The sequence below is a fragment of the Pimephales promelas genome, chromosome 18, assembly GCF_988280905.1.
Source record: "Pimephales promelas chromosome 18, fPimPro1.hap1.1, whole genome shotgun sequence".
NCBI classification, from domain to species: Eukaryota; Metazoa; Chordata; class Actinopteri; order Cypriniformes; family Leuciscidae; genus Pimephales; species Pimephales promelas.
The window spans coordinates 3676380-3695500 of NC_142786.1; the positions used below are offsets into that span (position 1 = coordinate 3676380).

Here is a 19121-nt window from a genome sequence, read left to right on the forward strand (position 1 = left end):
ACGTTAGCCATTGACTTCAATTGTAAAAAAGAAAAAAAAAACATGGAAGTCAATAGCTGTTACCAACATTCTTTAAAATATCTTCATATACACTCTAAAAAATGCTGGGTTGTTTTAACCCAAATTTGGGTCAAATATGGACAAACTCAAATGTTGAGTTAAAAATGCAATTCAAAAATGTACAGTTGAAAGTGAAAGTTGAAGTTTTTTGGAAATTTTGAAATTATAAAATTGGAAATTATATGTTGAACCCATATTTTACCCAAATTTGGGTTAAAACAACCCAGCATTGTTTAGAGTTTAGACTTACTAGCCAAATGGGCCTGTAAGTAACTACCCATAATACTTAAGCAACCTCATATCGATATGTTAAGACCGCCTTACAGGAACGCTTCTATTGTTATGCATGATTTGTGTGTGTATTTATGTGTCAGTGATTTGCACTAGTGTCCATGCGTGTATGTACAGTATATGTGTGTTCATTCTGTGTATGTGAATGTGTGTCTGTGTACTCACGAGTATCCGTGTGTTATAATGTTAGCTAGCAGCATATCGAGGAGTTTGCTGGTTAAAGTGCATGATGCCGCAAACGCATGTTTGTGTTTGAGGTGTTGCTCTGTCTCTGTCTCTGTCTCTCTCAAACCGTGTCATGTATTGTCTTCTTTCACATGGAGTTGTGCTGCGGTGCGGTCGTTCGCACATGTGCTTTTGACATGCTGACCCACGGTGCACGTGCAGAAAGAGATGTTACCACATGTTGCTACGTATCGTTTACAATATTCAAAGCTTAATTACACAATTTTGAATGATACTTTCAGGAATCCATCTGGACTCTGCCCGCTATATTTTCACTGAGTTTGCTGCAATGCATTCTGGGATTTTCTTGTAAAGGCCATTGCACACTGAAATTTTCGTATGTGTTGCGTTTTTTTTTTAGGGCTGTCAAATGATTAATCGCGATTAATCGCATCCAAAATAAAAGTTTGTGTTTACATAATATATGTGGGTGCACTGTGTATAATGATTTTATATATATATATATATATATATAAATACACACACATGCTTGTATATATTTATGAAATATTTTCATGTATATACTGTATAATATATATAAATATAAATATTTTATATATAAATAATATTTTTTTCTTAGATATACATGCATGTGTGTGTATTTATATACATATATATATATATACAAAATAATTATACACAGTGAACCCACATATATTATGTAAACACAAACTTTTATTTTAGATGCGATTAATCGCGATTAATCGTTTGACAGATTAATCGGTCTCAGTGTGCAATGGTTTGACAGCCCTATTTTTTTTCGTATTCGTGATTCAGTGGCTCTGAATTGTCAAAACACGATTCAAACTGCATGCTACGGATGCGAAAATTGCAGAAAATCGAATTCCATTCGATTTTTTTTTTTATTTTTTTTATTTTTTTTATTTTTTTTATGACAGACAAAAGTTTCGGAGGCAGTGTGCAAGCGTGATTGACATAACGTGAGGTCGTATTTATTTTATTTCGGACGAGAATTTCGCACTCAGTGTGCAAGGGGCTTATTAGTGGCCAAAAGCTAACTTAGAAGGTAGCATGATTGATGATCTTTTTGCATCGTGTGTCTATACAGCCTACAGTATATATTGCTATATAGGTTGCCAGCTCTCTACATGTGCTCGTTTTGTTGTGTTAGTTTCTCTTGATGGTGTTTATCATCGATCGGTTGGCTTTATCGAAGTGAAGAGAACTTTAAAAGTAATTACAGACTATCAGGCCGTTAGCTGCGGCGTGTGAAGTCGTTACTATAATCAGGCCATACAAGTTTTCTCTTGTATTATTCAACTCTCAGAATTCCTGGAGATTCCCTGGAGTGCACGAGACGTCTGAAAGGCAAGATATAATGAGAACCATGTCTTTAGGTTTCCTTAGTGGTGTTTAGTGGTTTAGTGGTGTGATTAATTGCCTTGACTAGAAAACTACACGGACTGCTGTTGGCCTCTTTTTATATTGTGATCTCACAAGCCTTTTTACATTATTTATAAGCCTTTACAGTATGTGATACGAAATATTGTGATTATGTATGAAACACTCAAGCAAAAACAGTTTTTTTGTTGGGTGGTTTGTTGGTTGATAAACTCTTTTGGTTGGAAGGTCAAATTTTGCATTGGAACATTTTGACGCCATCGAAACGTACAGCGCACGCCAAAGGATGAAACGTTGTCACGTCCAGGAGTCATGTGACATCTTAGTGCAAAGCCATATTGAAATTCCACCTCTCTCCACAGGGGGACAGCGGCGAGCGCGGCGAACCTGGAGCCGGCGGAGAAAAAGGAGAAAGAGTAAGATACACTTCTTTTTTTTTTCTTTTTTTTTTTAAGATACACATGTGTACATTTGACTTGCACTTAAATTCAAATGTTTAGGGTTGGTACATTTTTGGATGTTTTTTCAAAGAAGTCATCAGCTCTGCATTTATTCGATAAAAAATACAGTAGAAACATTAACATTGTGAAATGATATTACCTATAACAGTTTCTTTAGTATTTAAAATGTAATTTATTCCTGGAATCAAAGCTGAATTATCAGTCTTCAGGGTCACATGATCCTTCAGAAATGATTTTAATTGGCTGCTCAAGAAATATTTCTTATTATTATAATTTGAAAACAGTTGTTGCTAACTATTTGTTTGGATGTTTTTAGGGATCAGATGGTTTACCAGGTCTGGCTGGGAAACAAGGCGATAAGGGACAAAGAGTGAGTAAAAAATGTGTGTTTGATGGATGGTGTATGGACTATTGACCAAGCATGTCATGTTTGTGCTGATGAACAGGGTGAACGAGGAGCTGCAGGTGAAGCTGGGTTACCTGGACCTCTCGGACTAAAGGTAAGACACCACCACCTTTAGACAGAACAGTTAGAATATGAATGATTTGATTAGTATCAACTTTTGCAAAGAGATTGTTATAATACAAAATATCTTCATATCTTAATATGAAATTATGTGAAAAATATGACCACTTTGGCCCGTCTGAACAATTGTGGATGTTACCTATAAAATCAAATCCACATCACATTTAAAATATTGCACAAAAGTATAATATAGTGTTAGATTACACAGCTCTCTACTGTGCCGTTATAGTAGATTTCATTGTGTTCACTTTTGGTCACGTAATCTGCTCTGTGTTTCATCATTTTGAACACAATCTGGCCCTTTTAATCGGACCTGTTTTAATTCAGGGAATGCAAGGTGATTCTGGTCCGCCCGGAGCACCAGGTCCTCAAGGCGTGTCTGTAAGTGTGACGTGTGTCTTTAAATCCGCTGCTTATACTGATGATTATGTAAAAACACTTCTAAAAGGAGTAGTTCACTTTTCAAAAAACTTTTGCTGATAATTTACTCACCCCCATGTCATCTAAGATGTCCATGTCTTTCTTTCTTTCTTCAGTTGAAAAGAAATGAAGGTTTTTGATAAACATTCCAGGATTTTTTTCATATAATGGACTTCAATGGGAACCAAATGGTTCAAGGTCCAAATTAGAGTTTCTAGCGAAACGATCGGTCATTTTAAATGAAAAAAAAGAATCTTTTTTTTCGAGTCATTTGGTTTATTCAACGAATGAAATGAACGGAATGACTCGAAAAAAGATTTGTTCATTTTGATGAACTAGTTTGAACAGGAGTCACGAACGCGCATCTAACTTTTTTATTTATTTTTTTAAATGGGTGATCGTTTCGCTAGATAAGACCCTTATTCATAGTCTGGTGTCGTTTAAAGTCCTTTGAAGCTGCACTGAGAGTGTCTTTTGGACCCCAATGAAGTCCATTATAGGGAGAAAATCCTGGAATGTTTTCAACAAAAACCTTCATTTCTTTTCGACTGAAGAAAGAAAGACATGGACATCTTGGATAACATGGGGGTGAGTAAATTATCAGCAAACGTGAACTACTCCTTTAAGACTTTATTGCAACAGTTAATTAAGACATTAATGCAACAGTTGCAACTTCATTTCTCACAAATGCATGTTTGTATCTAACAATTGTTCATCCTTAAAGGGTTATTTCACCCAAACATGAAAATTAAAATTTATTTTCTCACCGTCACGTCGTTCCAAACCCGGAACACAAATTAAGATAATTTTAATGTCTGTTCCTCCATTGACAGCTACGCAACTACCATTTTGAAGCTTCAAAAAGTTCATAAAGAGACTAATCCATATTACAAATATTCTGAAGGGATGCTTAATATGATGAACAGAGGCTTATATTCATTATTAGTTAATATAATTATAATAATGTTTTAGTAATTTTATTTTGTGTTTTTGTGAAGTTTTATGTCTATATAGTTTTTATACATTTTGATTCCAGTTTAAGCAGTTCTATTACATCAAGTTGAACTAAATGAAAATAAGAAATGTTGCTTTGGCAACTAGTTAAAGTAGCTGAAATGTTTCAAGCAGCAATAATGTTTTAATGGTTTTAGTTTTATTGCATTTTAAGTGACGTTTGTAACATTAAGAGCATGTTGTGTTTTTTCATCAGGGCGGTGCTGGAAATAAAGGAGACAAAGGATCCTCTGGAGATAGGGTAAATGATGATTGACACCTGTCAATCATAACAACTATGCTCCCACAAACATCATTATAGGCTTAGTGATCTGAACCCCTTATGCTGAACTTTGGCACATAACTCGTCCTGCACTTCACACATGAATGAGTCTTAAATCATGCAGCAGATTTTTTTTTGCACAGCAGTCTATCTAAAATCTAGATTAGTCTGTCATTGCAGAGCCTCTTTCTCCCACTTCAAGGCCTGGGACAATGTTCCCGGTTGTCTTCCCCTTGTCAGCAAGTCTGTTTTAAGTTCTGATGCTTTGTAATAACTTGGACAGAGTCCAAACTGGTCATTGTCAAAAAGCACCGTCAGATCCAAACGCTACAGAGGGAATATTTCAACAGTGTACGCAGGCAGACTAATAACTCCAACAGATGTCAGTGCTGATGCAGACTCCATATTTCCTGTTCTGTGGGGGCGGTGTGCAACCAGACCGTTTCACACGGTACAGCTTTACCGTCATCCCACGGTCTGTCCCACGGTACACCTCCACACACACACTGAGGTTGCGAAAGCTAATTTGCACCACTAGTGACAGCATGTGGAACTGCAAAAATGGTTGAGCTGATGTTGCTGTATTTGACTGGTTGGGATGCTCAAACAAACACTATTTCCCCCAGGAGTCACAGTTTCCAGTAAATCAGCTATTTTATTATGAGAGATATTTTAACATGGAAAAAAATTCACTGTTGAAAAATTATGCAATTTTAATGGTGAAAGACTGTGAGTGTAAAAACCTTTTGGATTTGATTAACAATGAGTTTCCTTGTTGTATATGATAAACCAAACAGGACTTTTCATTGTAAAATTTTGATTAAATTTAGTTTTTGGAAAAAGTCATCCTATGAAAAACCATAACCAGTGAAAAAACATAAATTGACATCCCCAGTCCCATAATTCCCTGTGACACCTTATGTTTGATGTTTTCTATTTATTTATATCAATATTTCTTCCTATTTTCTTTGGTTATCAGTTGATCTTTTGTAATTTGTTATACAGTACTGTACATTAGGATTTTGTAACATCTTGTCTTGTTAATTGTGTTGATTGCATTATTTAAATATCATGATGGTGTTTTGTGTCTGTGTGACACTGTGCCTTTTATCAGTAGTATATCAGTTTTGTGGAAACAGCTATGTTTTATGAACTTTTACATTACCAAATAAAATTTTACTGCATTAAAGGGATAGTTCACCCAAAAATGAAACTTTTGTTATTACTTACTCACCCTCAAGTTGTTCCATACATGTTTGAATTTGTTTCTTATTTTTAACACAACAGAAGATATTTTAATAAATGTTGGTAACTAGACCCCATTGACTTTAATAGTATTTTTATTTTTCCTACTATGGAAGTCAAAGGGTGCCGTCAAATTCAAATTCATTCTTCAAAATATCTTCATTTGTGTTCAACAGAAGAAAGAAATACTGTACATACAGGTTTGGAACGACATGATGGTGAGGAAGTAATGAAAAAAAGGTTAATGTTTGGGTAAATTATCATTTTAATGGGTTGGCTTGTTAACATTGTATCAGTTAAAGGAACACTCCGACTTTTTGGGACTTTAGCTTATTCACCGTATCCCCCAGAGTTAGATAAGTCCATAAATACCTTTTTCATCTCCGTGCGTGCTGTAACTCTGTCTGACACACCCACCGCTAGCCTAGCTTAGCACAAAGACTGGATGTAAATGGATATAGCTAGCATACTAAATCCAATAAGAGACAAAATTATGCAAACATTTTTCTATTTACATGTTGTTATTTGTATAGTCACAGAGTGTACAAATAACAAGGTCATATGAGACACGGCCATCTTTTTTAACTGTATAAATATTGGGAACTATATTCTCAGAAGGCGAAGCACTGCTATGTGGGCGGAGTGATTCAAAGTCCCCAAAAGTGTTCCTTTAATGAAATACACTTTTTTTTTAAGTTAATAAAACCTGACAATTTGCTAACATATTTTAACAGTTAAGTTCTGGCTAGCATATATGATGTTTATTTGTTTCTGTAAATTTCACAGATTTTATTATTATTATTTTAAAGTGTACAGCTTTATCCAGCTTAGTTTGCCTTGGTAGGCACAAATGCATTACTTTTAAAGATAAATACTGGTGATCCAATGCAAATGGAGCAAATAGGAATATTTTTAGAAATAAATGCATAGTCCATCAAAACAGGAAATATCAGATTATACTTTTGCGAGAATGGTTAACTTTTGAACTGAAATGGCCTTGAACTCAAAATAAATACATCATGTAAACTCATTTACCATCTGTTATATTTCCTGAATTCCTGAGCTGTAACAGCAGGCTCTGTGTAGTGTATATTACACATGTTTTCAAAAGGTTGTCATTTAACACTCAATTCCTGCTGCTGTTGTCTGTATTAAAAAAAAAAAAAAAAAACACAAGTCTAGACAAAAGAGCAGTTTAACGTTAAAGGAGTCGCTCAGCCTTGCTTCATACTAAACCTAAATGTCGTTTGTGGGACAAAAACCTAGAAACTAGGGATAATAAATAAAGACCTTGTGACACTATTCTAACTAATTTCAGAACAAATTGCGTGCTGTAAAAATTATAGTCATTTATCAAGACAACTATCATGAAATTAGCATTGTGATATTGTAAGCAGAATATAGCACATAATTAAATATTGCTTATACACTACTGTTCAAAAGGTTGGGGTCTGTAATTTTCTTAATTTAAAATATATATATATATATATTTTATCAACATAATAAATATTATTGAAAATGACTTAGGACTTAATTTATTTACAAAAATTCTTACACTGTACACTGTAAAAAAATATTGATGGTTTAACTTAAAGTAAGTAACCTGGTTGCCTTAATTTTAAATTTTTTTTTTTAGAATTTTAAAATGTTATTTTTTAAAGTTCTTTGAACTGGAAAAAGTGAGTTAATACGAAGGAGAATGATTTAATCATCAGAAACTCAAATTACTCAAATTACAACTAAATAAATGATTTAAGTTGATTTGACAAAAGAAAAAATGTTGTGATTACTACACTGTAAAAAATATTGTTGGTTTAACTTAAAGTAAGTAACCTGGTTGCCTTAAAATTTTAAGTTGATTGAACTGGAAAAAGTGAGTTAATACAATGAAGGCGATTAATTTAATCATCAGAAACTCAAAATAATAAGTTATCTCAACTAAATAAATTATTATAAAGTTGATTTGACCAAAGAAAATATGTTGTGATAACAAATCTTGAAAATATTTTTTTTTTACAGTGTAGTGTATATATTTGTATTACAGAATTTTCCATTCAATGATGTCTGACTTTCTCACGTTGTTTAGGGCGAGCCAGGTTTAGACGGGTTTCCAGGTAAACCAGGTGTTCCAGGAAAGGAAGTAAGTGTTCAGAGGATTCTATAATGTATTTAATCTGTCATGTACCATTTTGCTCAGCATTTACACTGGAAGTTGAAGATATTAATGTAAGCTTGTGTCAAGTATTGCTATATGTTTGAACTAAATGACTCTTTTTCTCTAAAATCAGGGTCCTAGGGGGCTGAGTGGCGCTCCTGGATCAAATGGAGTCAAAGGAGAAAAGGTATGGACTAGGGGTGTAAAAATATGTATTGTGGATAGTCCCCCCATAGTTTTCAGAGGTTTAGTGTCAGTACTACATTGAACTATAATATATAGTGTTGATTATAATGTATAATAATGCAATGTGGGAATATTTGTGTGTCCTGATAATGCTAAATGACTGATGTTAGTAAAAAGTGGCTGACATTATTTTAAATATAAAGAGTGCAATCATATTCATCTACAATAATTCTGTATTTTCATCTTCAGAATCATGAATATTTTTATTCTGGTGTCACCATTGTCCTTGGGTTACAAGTCCAAGCCTATTCATTTAAACCCACAATGTAATATCAAATTTAGCATTTTAATCAACAGTGTATTTTTGTTAACCGTTTATCTCAATAATATCGTATCATGAGTTCAGTAACGTGATATGCATCGAATCGTGACATGAGGGTATCGTTACACCCCTAGTATGGACACTTTTTGGGGAATGCTGGTTCCTTTGGTTTTAAAGATCTGGGCAAGTCTTTTATTCATTCTCAAATTGCTCCAAACCCATATTTTTTTCAGTTAAGTCTCATTTTCAAAGTCATTTTTCATTTATTTGGTAGTTGAAGATGCACCCCGGTAATATATTTAACTCTTCCCCTTTTCACATAAAATCCCAAAACACATATCTTTCTTGGAAAATTATAGTTTTGAATGATATGTCTGTATTTCTCACGCTCATCCACAAAGACACCCATTCAAATATGCAATCAGTCTGTCTCATTTTATCACACACACACTTTCATGTACTTATTCCCAAAGGAAATGAGAAAAATGTCAGACGTTGCAGTACAGACAGTTTAACTCAAATATCAAATCACTGTTTGTGGGAGTCGAACCAGCATTAGATAAATCTCTTGCTTAAACCATTCAGATGTTGTTTCATAATCTCTGTGTTTGTTTGATAGGGGGAACAAGGTCCTGCTGGAATACCTGGCGATGCAGTAAGACGTTTGATTCGTAAACTGAATTAATTTACATTGTAAAACTACTGGATTGAGTTGAATTGATCTGTGTTTTTCCTCAGGTTCAGTTGGCAGGACTCAAAGGGGAGACTGTAAGTGTAACATCTTTTTTGAAGAGAAGTCTACCTTTGCTTCTTTCAGAGTATTCTCTAAATCGTGTGTATGTGTGTGTGGTTTTCAGGGCGTCCCAGGAGAACGAGGACCCCCAGGAGCGGACGGCCCCCCTGGACCTCCTGTAAGATATATTTTGTAATGTAATGCTGTTTCAAACTAGTTTTATTGTTTTAAAGTTACGTATTGAAGAAGAAAAGTAAAGTTCGTTCTGAGAAAAGCTCCTGATTGCAGATATACTACGAATGCAATGACATTCAGACGTTTTACATAAGGCTCAAGTGTCCAGATAATTTTTGAGATCACTGTACATTATATTCATGGTCTGTTTATGAAAAAAAGCAGCATTGTTTTTGTGACCTTCATTGTTTTTGATCAGCCTATTGTTTCTGTTGTTTTCCTCAGGGCCCACCTGGACCTCCAGGTTTGCCCGGTGAGATGGGTGAGAACGGACAAAGGGTAGGACATTTATATTTGATTGTAATAATCCATCGGCTGCTTTTAATGGAGATGTGAGGTGTTCTAGAACCTGATCTGGGGTAACCATAGAGACTGGCTAGAAACTGTGAATCTCAGTTCATGTTGTGGTATTTTTGAGTGCTCTGTGGGGTCAGATTAAAGCGGAGGAGCTTGTTAGGAAGAGAGACAGGAGATGTTCAAATGCTCTCAGATGCCCTCAAACTGATGAGAGGACGGCATCATTAAAATGTTCTCATGGTTCTTGGTAAAAATTGATTCTTGTCAAATTATAATAGCAGTTGGATAACAGCTCCAAAAATGAAAAACAAGCAAACAGAACAAGGTTTTTATGCATTTAAATGATAAATAAATTCTGTAATAATAAAATAAATAAATTCTGTGATAATTTATTCACCCTCATGTTGTTCCAAATCAGTTTAACTTACTTTCTTCTATTGAACACAAAAGAAGATATTTTGAAGAAGTCGCAATTGCAAAAAATAAAGTCGCAATGAGAAATAAAGTCGCAATTGCGAGATAAAAAGTCGCAATTCTGAGAAATAAAGTCGCAATTCTGAGAAATAAAGTTGCAATTACGAGATATAAAGTCTCAATTCTGAGAAATAAAGTTGCAATTACGAGATATAAAGTCGCAATTTTGAGTCACAATTGCGAGATATAAAGTCGCAATTCTGAGAAATAAAGTTGCAATTGCGAGATAAAAAGTCGCAATTCTGAGAAATAAAGTCGCAATTGCGAGATATAAAGTCTCAATTTTGAGAAATAAAGTTGCAATTACAAGATATAAAGTCGCAATTTTGAGAAATAAAGTCGCAATTGCGAGATATAAAGTCGCAATTCTGAGAAATAAAGTTGCAATTCTGAGAAATAAAGTTGCAATTGCGAAATAAAAAGTTGCAATTCTGAGAAAATAAAGTCGTAATTGCGAGATAAAAAGTCGCAATTCTGAGAAATAAAGTCGCAATTGCGAGATATAAAGTCGCAATTCTGAGAAATAAAGTCACAATTGCGATATATAAAATCACAATTCTGAGAACTTAAGTTGCAATTTCGAGATATAAAGTCACAATTCTGAGAAATTAAGTTGCAATTGTGAGAAATAAAGTCACAATTCTAAGAAATAAAGTCACAATTGCGATATATAAAGTCGCAATTCTGAGTAATAAAGTTGCAATTGTGAGATATAAAGTCGCAATTCTAGGAAATAAAGTTGCAATTCTGAGAAATAAAGTCGCAATTGTGAGAAAAAAAGACAGAATTGAGACTTTAGCTCACAATTCTGACTTTTCTCTTTCTGAATTAAAGTGTTTTATTTATTTTATTGAGTATGAGCTCCATATTCTCTTATCATACTATATGAGCCATAAAAGCCTGGTGTATCAAATATGATACTCATAAAGAACATATGCAAACTTTCATTATATGTATTTTTTATATTTTATCTAAAGTTTCAACAAACAAAAAAAATAGATTTTCTGAGTGTTATTTTATGTCTTTTGAAGTACTAATATTACTAACTAAAATAAAACTACATCTGACATTAAAAAAATAAACAAAAAATATTTAGAAATAAAATCTAAACTGAATAAAAAAAGTTAATTCAAATTATTAAGAACTGTGATAGCACATAAATAATGATAAAGTGACACAGGTTTAAGATTTTAAGCTGTTAACAGACAGACATTTAGGCGATCTGCCCGTTTCATATTTACCACATGAAGACTGGCCATTGAAGGCATTGGTTCTCGATTTTGCTGCACTGTAAAAACTCACTTAATCCACCTAAATCTGGTCTGCTGGTTTAAGATGGTTTCTCAACCTCACCAACCTGTTATTTAGCTGGACAACTATCTGAAAAGTGCCAATGAACCAACTAGGACCGGTAGACACAAAGACATTGTGTGTACAGTATATTGCTTGCTTTTATCCTTGCAAAGTTGAATTCTCATTTTTAGGTGCGCAGTTCCTAGCTCAGTATTGTATCTCAGCAGGGTTTGCAGGTGTTCTGAGTGTTGCCCAAGTTCTCTCTGTCCCAGCGGGAAACACAGAAGCTTTCAGAGCACACGGGCTTTCAGAAGCTTTTAGATAGGGAATCTGACACAGATCTCGCGCACAGCACAGACACACAGCGGGTGGCGCTTGAGTGAATGATGCACTGTAGAACGGCAGGGAGCCCTGAGTGAGACGTTAAAAGAGTTCATATCTCTCTATTTTAAGCTCTTATTGCTTAAATACCTTCAAAGTAATTGTCCTTGCCTTGTGTGCCATCAGCAGGGGATGCTGCTAACCTGTTAGCAAGAGTTAGCATGTTCTGCCATGATTGAACAAATATGAAAGTGAGGAAGATACATGTACGCTCTGCTTCTATACCATTAAAACTCTTAACTGTTTTTGTGGCTTTTAGTCTATGATGTATATGCTAGCATACGTAAACAACAACATTTCAGATAGGGATATAAAAACTAAAGCCCTACCTGAGACCAACTGCTAGCATTAGCATGTAGCTAATCATGGTCAAGGACAGTATGAGCCCTTCTATTATATGTTCCAACCTGACATCCTGTTTCAGTTGGAAAGAAATAGAAATAGAAAAAAGAAATAAATAGAAAAAAAAGAAATAAACAGGAAAAAAAACATGCTAACAGGGTCTTTAGTAGCCTATCTTTCTTTGTTCTATTTCCATTTACTGCCATTTTGCAATTTTTCTCATTTCTATTTAATATTGGATATAATATATGTCCTTTTACGTGTGACATTGCACCTTGAGAGACTTTTTGCACATTTTTTCCAATGTGGTTTTATACTGCAAATGGCTAATAAAGTGAATCTGAATCTGAATGTCAATCAAGAGCCATTTCCAGTTTGTCCACTAGAGGGCAGAACAACCCTTGTTTTATGTCTCTAATTAATGGAAAGTTAAATTGGAGTCATTATAGATGCCAGAAAGAAGACATGAACTCTACCCGACCTCTCACAGTTTGTGCAGAAACTGTGGGTCAGGTAAAGTTCAGAAATGTTGACATTTCCATTAAGTTAATAACAATTTGAAGAAAAAAAAGCACGCTAAGAGAAATTAAATGCCTGAAAGCGATAGTTCACCCAAAAATAATTACTCGCATAATTACTAATTTGTCGTTCCAAACCTGTAAGACTTTTTGATGAACGCAACTGACACTTCAAAAACTTCATAAACGGATCATAAAACTATTCCATTTTTTGTTGATTAGTGGTTTAGTCCAATTTTCTGAAGAGACTCGAGCGATTTATACGGTGAACAGATTTAATTTAGAGAGAAAAGATGGATAACTGATTAGTAGAATAAAAAAGTAATATGCTTTTATTGTGATTAAAAAGGTTAATTATAGCTGATATTAATGCAATCACTTCATTGTTTTATTTTATAAAATATATCTTGATTCCTTATATCTCCTTTTTTATTTTCCACATAATACAAGCTGATGAGACATTGTCTTCTCTGTTTCTCTAGGGTAAAAAGGGGGATGCAGGATTGCCAGGAGTTGATGGTCTTCCAGGACCACCCGTAAGAACATTCAGTCTTGGTCTGAGCAGAACCCTCTGCACTTTATTTTTCTTGTCAAGTGTGATTTGCATTTTGGGTTTGTTTTTAGAATTGTTCAGAATCAAATACTACACTCTCAAACAAAAAAATGCTGGGTTGTTTCAACCCAACTTTGGGTTAAATATGGACAAACCCAGCCATTGGGTTACATTTTTAATTACATTTTAACCCAACATTTGGGTTTGTCCATATTTGACCCAAAGTTGGGTTAAAACAACCCAGCATTTTTAGAGTGTAAAGCTCCTGCAAACTAGCCTACTATGTATATATATATATTTAAAAGGATCTTTTTTTTATCAGTAAGTGTTTTGAAAAATAATAGTTCACTTACATATTTAACATGTACAGAAAATAGTGTATAGTTCATACTGCAGAAATAGTATTACAGAGTATTTTGATTAGATGGAATTCTGAACATGATTGTCTTAAAGAGGTCATCGGATGCAAAAATCACTTTAGTATGGTGTTTGCATAGAAATGTGTGTTTGCAGTGTGTGGACACAACCACCACGACCTCTGACGGACTGTCCCGTATTAGCATATTTTCACCCTCAGCCAATTGTTTACTGTCTGCCAAGATAGCACAACCCATGGAAGAGAGGGGTGGGGTGAGCAGTTGTTCATTATCATTTAAAGAGACATGCACCGAAACGGGTCTCTGTGAACATTTGAGGAGGTAAAAAGTGTTTTTTTACACAACCATTGAGGAATTTTAACCCAAGCATGTTACAAACTTTACATGAAGACCCTTTGGAATCATATCAACATGTGGAAAGTGGTCATCCGATGATCCCTTTAAAAAAAATCCAAAGTCTTTTTAGAGTAACAGTGACCTCTAGTGGTTACTAGAGGAATGAACATCACTCAGATTAAAAAAACGAAACACGATTTGGTAAAGATACGTGCAGTGATTATCATGTAAATAATGTGAGTAATGTGAGGACGTGGGGGTACATTGACTCCAAAAATTTATTAATTTCTAATGTAACATTTCAAGTTTTATTTTTGTTTCTAGGGTCCTCAGGGGCCTCCTGGTCTTAGTGGCAGCCCTGGACAGACGGGACCTCCAGTAAGTTTACATACACCAAAACAATATGTCACACAGCCACATAATAGTATACAGATGATATGAAATTGATCTGTTTGTTCTCACAGGGATTACCCGGTGAAATCGGCTTCCCGGGAAAACTAGGAGAAGCAGGAAAACCAGTGAGTCGCTGTGACTTTACCCTGAGAACTCAAGCTCATATTGTCCGCACTTTAACAATCTGTTACCTTATTAACGGAACACTGGAAAAACTTGAAATAATGATTTTAATGGTAATTATTTTTTCAGGGTCTGCCAGGAAAAGATGGATTGGATGGTTTCCCTGGAAACGACGGCGTGAAGGTTAGAACTGTTTTAATGAGGCAAACTGTGAACTCAGTTCTCTGGAGGCAGAACTTCATCATTTATACACTCGTCGAAAGGCCAGATCTGGTTTTTGACCTTTTCATTTGTGTTTTTGTAATTATTTTGCATTTCCATTAGGGGGAACGAGGAGAACCCGGACAGGACGGTTTCCCTGGTAAACCGGGATCGAAGGTAAAGGGTGGTTTGTGGACTAGTTGTTTAAGATCTGGGTTGGAATTTTTTTTTTAGCACTAATGCTACTTTGCCTTTCTCTCAGGGAGATGAAGGCCCTCCAGGACCCCGAGGACCTGCTGGTGAACGGGTGAGGAAAGCAAAAACTTAAATGAGTTTTGAGAATGCCTTGGCAAAAGCACATATGAAACGGCTGTCTTGTTCCGCCTCAGGGAGAGCCTGGTTTGGCTGGACAGGTCGGCCCGATAGGACCCAAAGGAGAGAGGGGAGGCCAAGTAAGACCGCATACTATATGGACGTTTGTTTGAAAGAATCAAATTCTCTCTTTGCTCTTGATGTTTTGAGGTCAGAATCAGGTGTTTCATTGATTAACAGAATCAATAGATATTGATTTGGTAAAAATATCAGGATCTACTGTAGAAAAACTCTACTGTGAGAACCATCATCTATTCACTTCTCATAAGACATGTCCAGGCTATATATCAGCACAAAGATGATGAGATAAAAATAAGAATTGAGTCTTGTTAATGTCAGTTTGAGTCATGAGTTTGTCAGATCTTCATCCGTCTGTCTGTCTTGTAGGGTGAAAGAGGGAAAGATGGACCTACTGGCTTCAAAGGAGACAAAGGAGACAAGGTGAGAAACAAAAAGACTGCTGGAAATGTGCACTTTTTGAATAGTTTCTTTTTTTTAAAAGATATTAATACTTGTAAATGTCAGCAAAAACATGTTAAATTGATGAAAAGAGACAAAAATACATTTACATTGAAAAGGAAAAGATTTCAATTTCAAAATAAATGCTGCTATTTTGAACTTTGTATTCATCAAGGAATCCTAAGCAGCACGACTGTTTTCAACTTTGATAATATTAAGAAATACTATCACAGTTTCTTCAGCAGCAAATCATCATATAAGAATGATTTCTGAAGGATCATGTGACTTTGAAGACGAGTAATTTAAAGTTCAGTTTTTCATCACAGGAATAAATTACTTTTTAAAATATATTCAATGGAAAACGTGTTATTTTGAAATGTAATAATATTTCACAATTTTACTGTTTTTTGCTGTATTTTTGAACAAATAAATACTGCTTTAAGGAGCAAAAGGCTACATTCACACTGCAGGCTGAAACGACCCAATTCCGATTTTTTTTTTTTTTTGCCCTTATGTGACCTGTATCTGATATTTTCATGACAGTCTGAACGACACGGATCCGATCTTGTCAAATGCGAGCCAGGCCACTTGGGTATATGTTCCAAATCCGATATACTGTATATCCGATCTTTTGAAAATCGACTTCAATCTGAACGACCAGGTCACACTTATCCCAACCGCACGTCATTGATATGCGACAAACGCCATAATTCTGCGTTGAAGTAGGTGGGAATGAGAAGATTGTAATTGTTCTGGCTCTGTTGGGGAAAAAACAAACATAAATTTAAACTTTAATGTTGGGAAAATAACTGTAATTTTGGGGAAATAACTTTAATTTTGGGAAAATAACTTTAATGTTGGGGAAGTAACTTTAATGTTGGGAAAATAAGTTTAATGTTGGGAAAAAATTTAATGTTGGGAAAATAAATTTAAAATTGGGAAAATAACTTTAATGTTAAAAAAAAACCTTTAATGTTGGGGGAAAAAACTTTAATTTTGTTAAATAACTTTAATGTTGGGAAAATAACTTTAATGTTGGAAAATAACTTTAATGTTGGGAAAATAACTTTAATGTTGGGAAAATAACTTTAATGTTGGGAAAATAACTTTAATGTTGGAAAATAACTTTAATGTTTGGAAAATAACTTTAATGTTGGAAAACAACTTTAATGTTTGGAAAATAACTTTAATGTTTGGAAAATAACTTTAATGTTTGGAAAATAACTTTAATGTTGGGAAAAAAAACTTTAATGTTGGAAAATAACTTTAATGTTGGAAAACAACTTTAATGTTGGGAAAATAACTTTAATGTTGGGAAAATAACTTTAATGTTTTGAAAATAACTTTAATGTTGGGAAAAAAACTTTAATGTTGGGAAAATAACTTTAATGTTGGCAAAAAAAATTTAATGTTGGGAAAAAACTTTAATGTTGGGGAAATAACTTTAATGTTGGGAAAAAAACTTTAATGTTGGGAAAAAAACTTTAATGTTGGGAAAAAAACTTTAATGTTGGGGGAAACTTTAATATTGCTGAACGAGCTACACTGTTGGCATCCATGTTTAGCTGCTTCCACAAAAAAAACAAGTGACGTCGTTGACCCTTGAGTACTCTTCTGCGCATGTGGGTCACTTCTGGGTCATTTCACGTTCACGTTCATGAAGGAGATCACAAAAGGTTGCATTTAATTGGAAATGTGAATGGCCTTGCAAAAAAATCTAATTTTTTCACAAAATTGGAATTGAGCATTAATCCCCTGCAGTGTGAACGCAGCCTGAGACTTCTGTTTAAAAACATTAAAATACCTTTTGAATGATAGTGTATTTAGTTAATTAATAGTTTTGATGACTTGAAATGTCTAAAAATAAAATAAAGAATGATTAGGTGATTATCTAAGACTCATTTGTTGTGTTTTAGCCTACAAGTCACCTCTGGATAACGGCATTTGTGATATAAACACAACAGGCTTCCAGAGGGCCGTTTTTGAGCATGTGTTTGTCTCACACATGTCAGTGATGGTCTCCTGAGGGCATGAGGTTGTTAATGAGATCATTAACATGCTGACAGGATGAGGATATAACCTCTCTCTGTGACTTTTTTTTTTCCATTCATACAGGGTGAGGTGGGCCCCAGGGGTCCAGCCGGGGTCCCAGGCAATGTGAGTACAGTTGAAAATTGACATATTGCATACAAATATAACCATATAAATATACATTTACAGATGATATAGTTTTTAGTGTTTAATCATGTATTGATTCAGCTGATGAATGAGGCTCTTAATTCATATTTGTGATGTGTTTTTATTTTCTGTAGGTGGCCAACGTGATTCCTGAACCTGGCGAACCGGTAAGTTATCGGTTTTGATTTTGAGCTTATTTTGAGTAATAGATATTGAGAATAGGTTGTTAATAGATATTGTGAGTATATCTATTAATAAACTTATTTAAGTGTATTTGTGCTGTCTGTCTTTACCCTGAACAATATTTTGATGCACTCATTTTTAAGTTGAAATACTCTCTGAGGCCACCGTATCATATAATAAATTATATATTTTGCCTGTTTTACATTCACATTTGAAATTTCCTGATCTTTAGGGCAAGCCAGGAGAGAAGGGAGAGAAAGGAGATCAAGGAAAACCAGGCGAGATGGTGAGCTTTCCAACAATAATTTTAAATGTAATGAACTACTCTATCTTTTCCATGTTGCAGGAATCATCTCAAGAGGGCAGTAGAGAGTCAGGTTTGGTTGTACTGTTCTCTTGTGCGTCTGAAAATGTTCATTTACAGAATCACTTTACTGTGATAAGTGCAGACATAATAAAGTCTGCTGTCAGTTTGAGGAACCATGAGGCAAATTTACTTGAAAGGCAACAGCTAAATATGTGCTTTTCATTTCTGAGAACAGCCACCTGAAGCGTTTCACACATTTTTTGACAATAGATATTAAAGGATTCAACGTTGCATAAAGGAATATTAATAAACATGAAGGTCAGGGGCGTTGCATCCCATCAGCTGATATCATGTACCTCTGTGAGCTCACGTTAAAACCAGCATTCTGCTATTGGACACCATTTGCTATAGTTTTAGCACCTGATAATATCTCAAAACAGGTGAAGGTGCCTTTTTTAATAAAGCAGATCCTGGGCATCTATTCACAGATCAGTGCTATTGACATTTACTTTAGCATATTTATTTTGTTAAATTGTTGACATTTCAATTTTGACATCTCCAAGATTAGCTTTTCTGCATAGTCAATCTCTTGACTTAGTAATATTAGAATATCAAATAAAGAAAATAAGCAAATAAAGTCTAATAAGGCAGACCAACTCAAGCACATCTTTACAGGACATCAGTTTCTAAATATCAAAGTGAAAGTTTGACTGACGAATATAATTAGGTCACATAACCAAATCATCTAGGAAGATTAGTGTGGGATAATTCATATTTGTGGTCACTCCAACACTACTAATGTCAGTTAATGCTTTATAATTATTTATATATATATATA

The 19121-nt window shown here is 34.5% G+C and overlaps 1 protein-coding gene across 1 annotated transcript in view; it reads left to right on the forward strand.

Annotated features, from left to right (window-relative positions):
• The window catches only part of col22a1 (collagen, type XXII, alpha 1), a 59740-nt gene that overhangs the window by 23366 nt on the left and 17253 nt on the right, over positions 1–19121 (forward strand). Inside the window, exons 12-33 of the mRNA XM_089122785.1 lie at positions 2301–2354; positions 2716–2769; positions 2846–2899; positions 3253–3306; positions 4556–4600; positions 7953–8006; positions 8155–8208; positions 9149–9184; positions 9268–9297; positions 9387–9440; positions 9722–9775; positions 13284–13337; positions 14392–14445; positions 14532–14585; positions 14713–14766; positions 14908–14961; positions 15047–15091; positions 15174–15236; positions 15544–15597; positions 17731–17772; positions 17928–17960; positions 18209–18262. Of these exons, the coding sequence (XP_088978911.1) occupies positions 2301–2354; positions 2716–2769; positions 2846–2899; positions 3253–3306; positions 4556–4600; positions 7953–8006; positions 8155–8208; positions 9149–9184; positions 9268–9297; positions 9387–9440; positions 9722–9775; positions 13284–13337; positions 14392–14445; positions 14532–14585; positions 14713–14766; positions 14908–14961; positions 15047–15091; positions 15174–15236; positions 15544–15597; positions 17731–17772; positions 17928–17960; positions 18209–18262 (1104 nt within the window). The remainder of the gene's footprint in view (positions 1–2300; positions 2355–2715; positions 2770–2845; positions 2900–3252; positions 3307–4555; positions 4601–7952; positions 8007–8154; positions 8209–9148; positions 9185–9267; positions 9298–9386; positions 9441–9721; positions 9776–13283; positions 13338–14391; positions 14446–14531; positions 14586–14712; positions 14767–14907; positions 14962–15046; positions 15092–15173; positions 15237–15543; positions 15598–17730; positions 17773–17927; positions 17961–18208; positions 18263–19121) is intronic.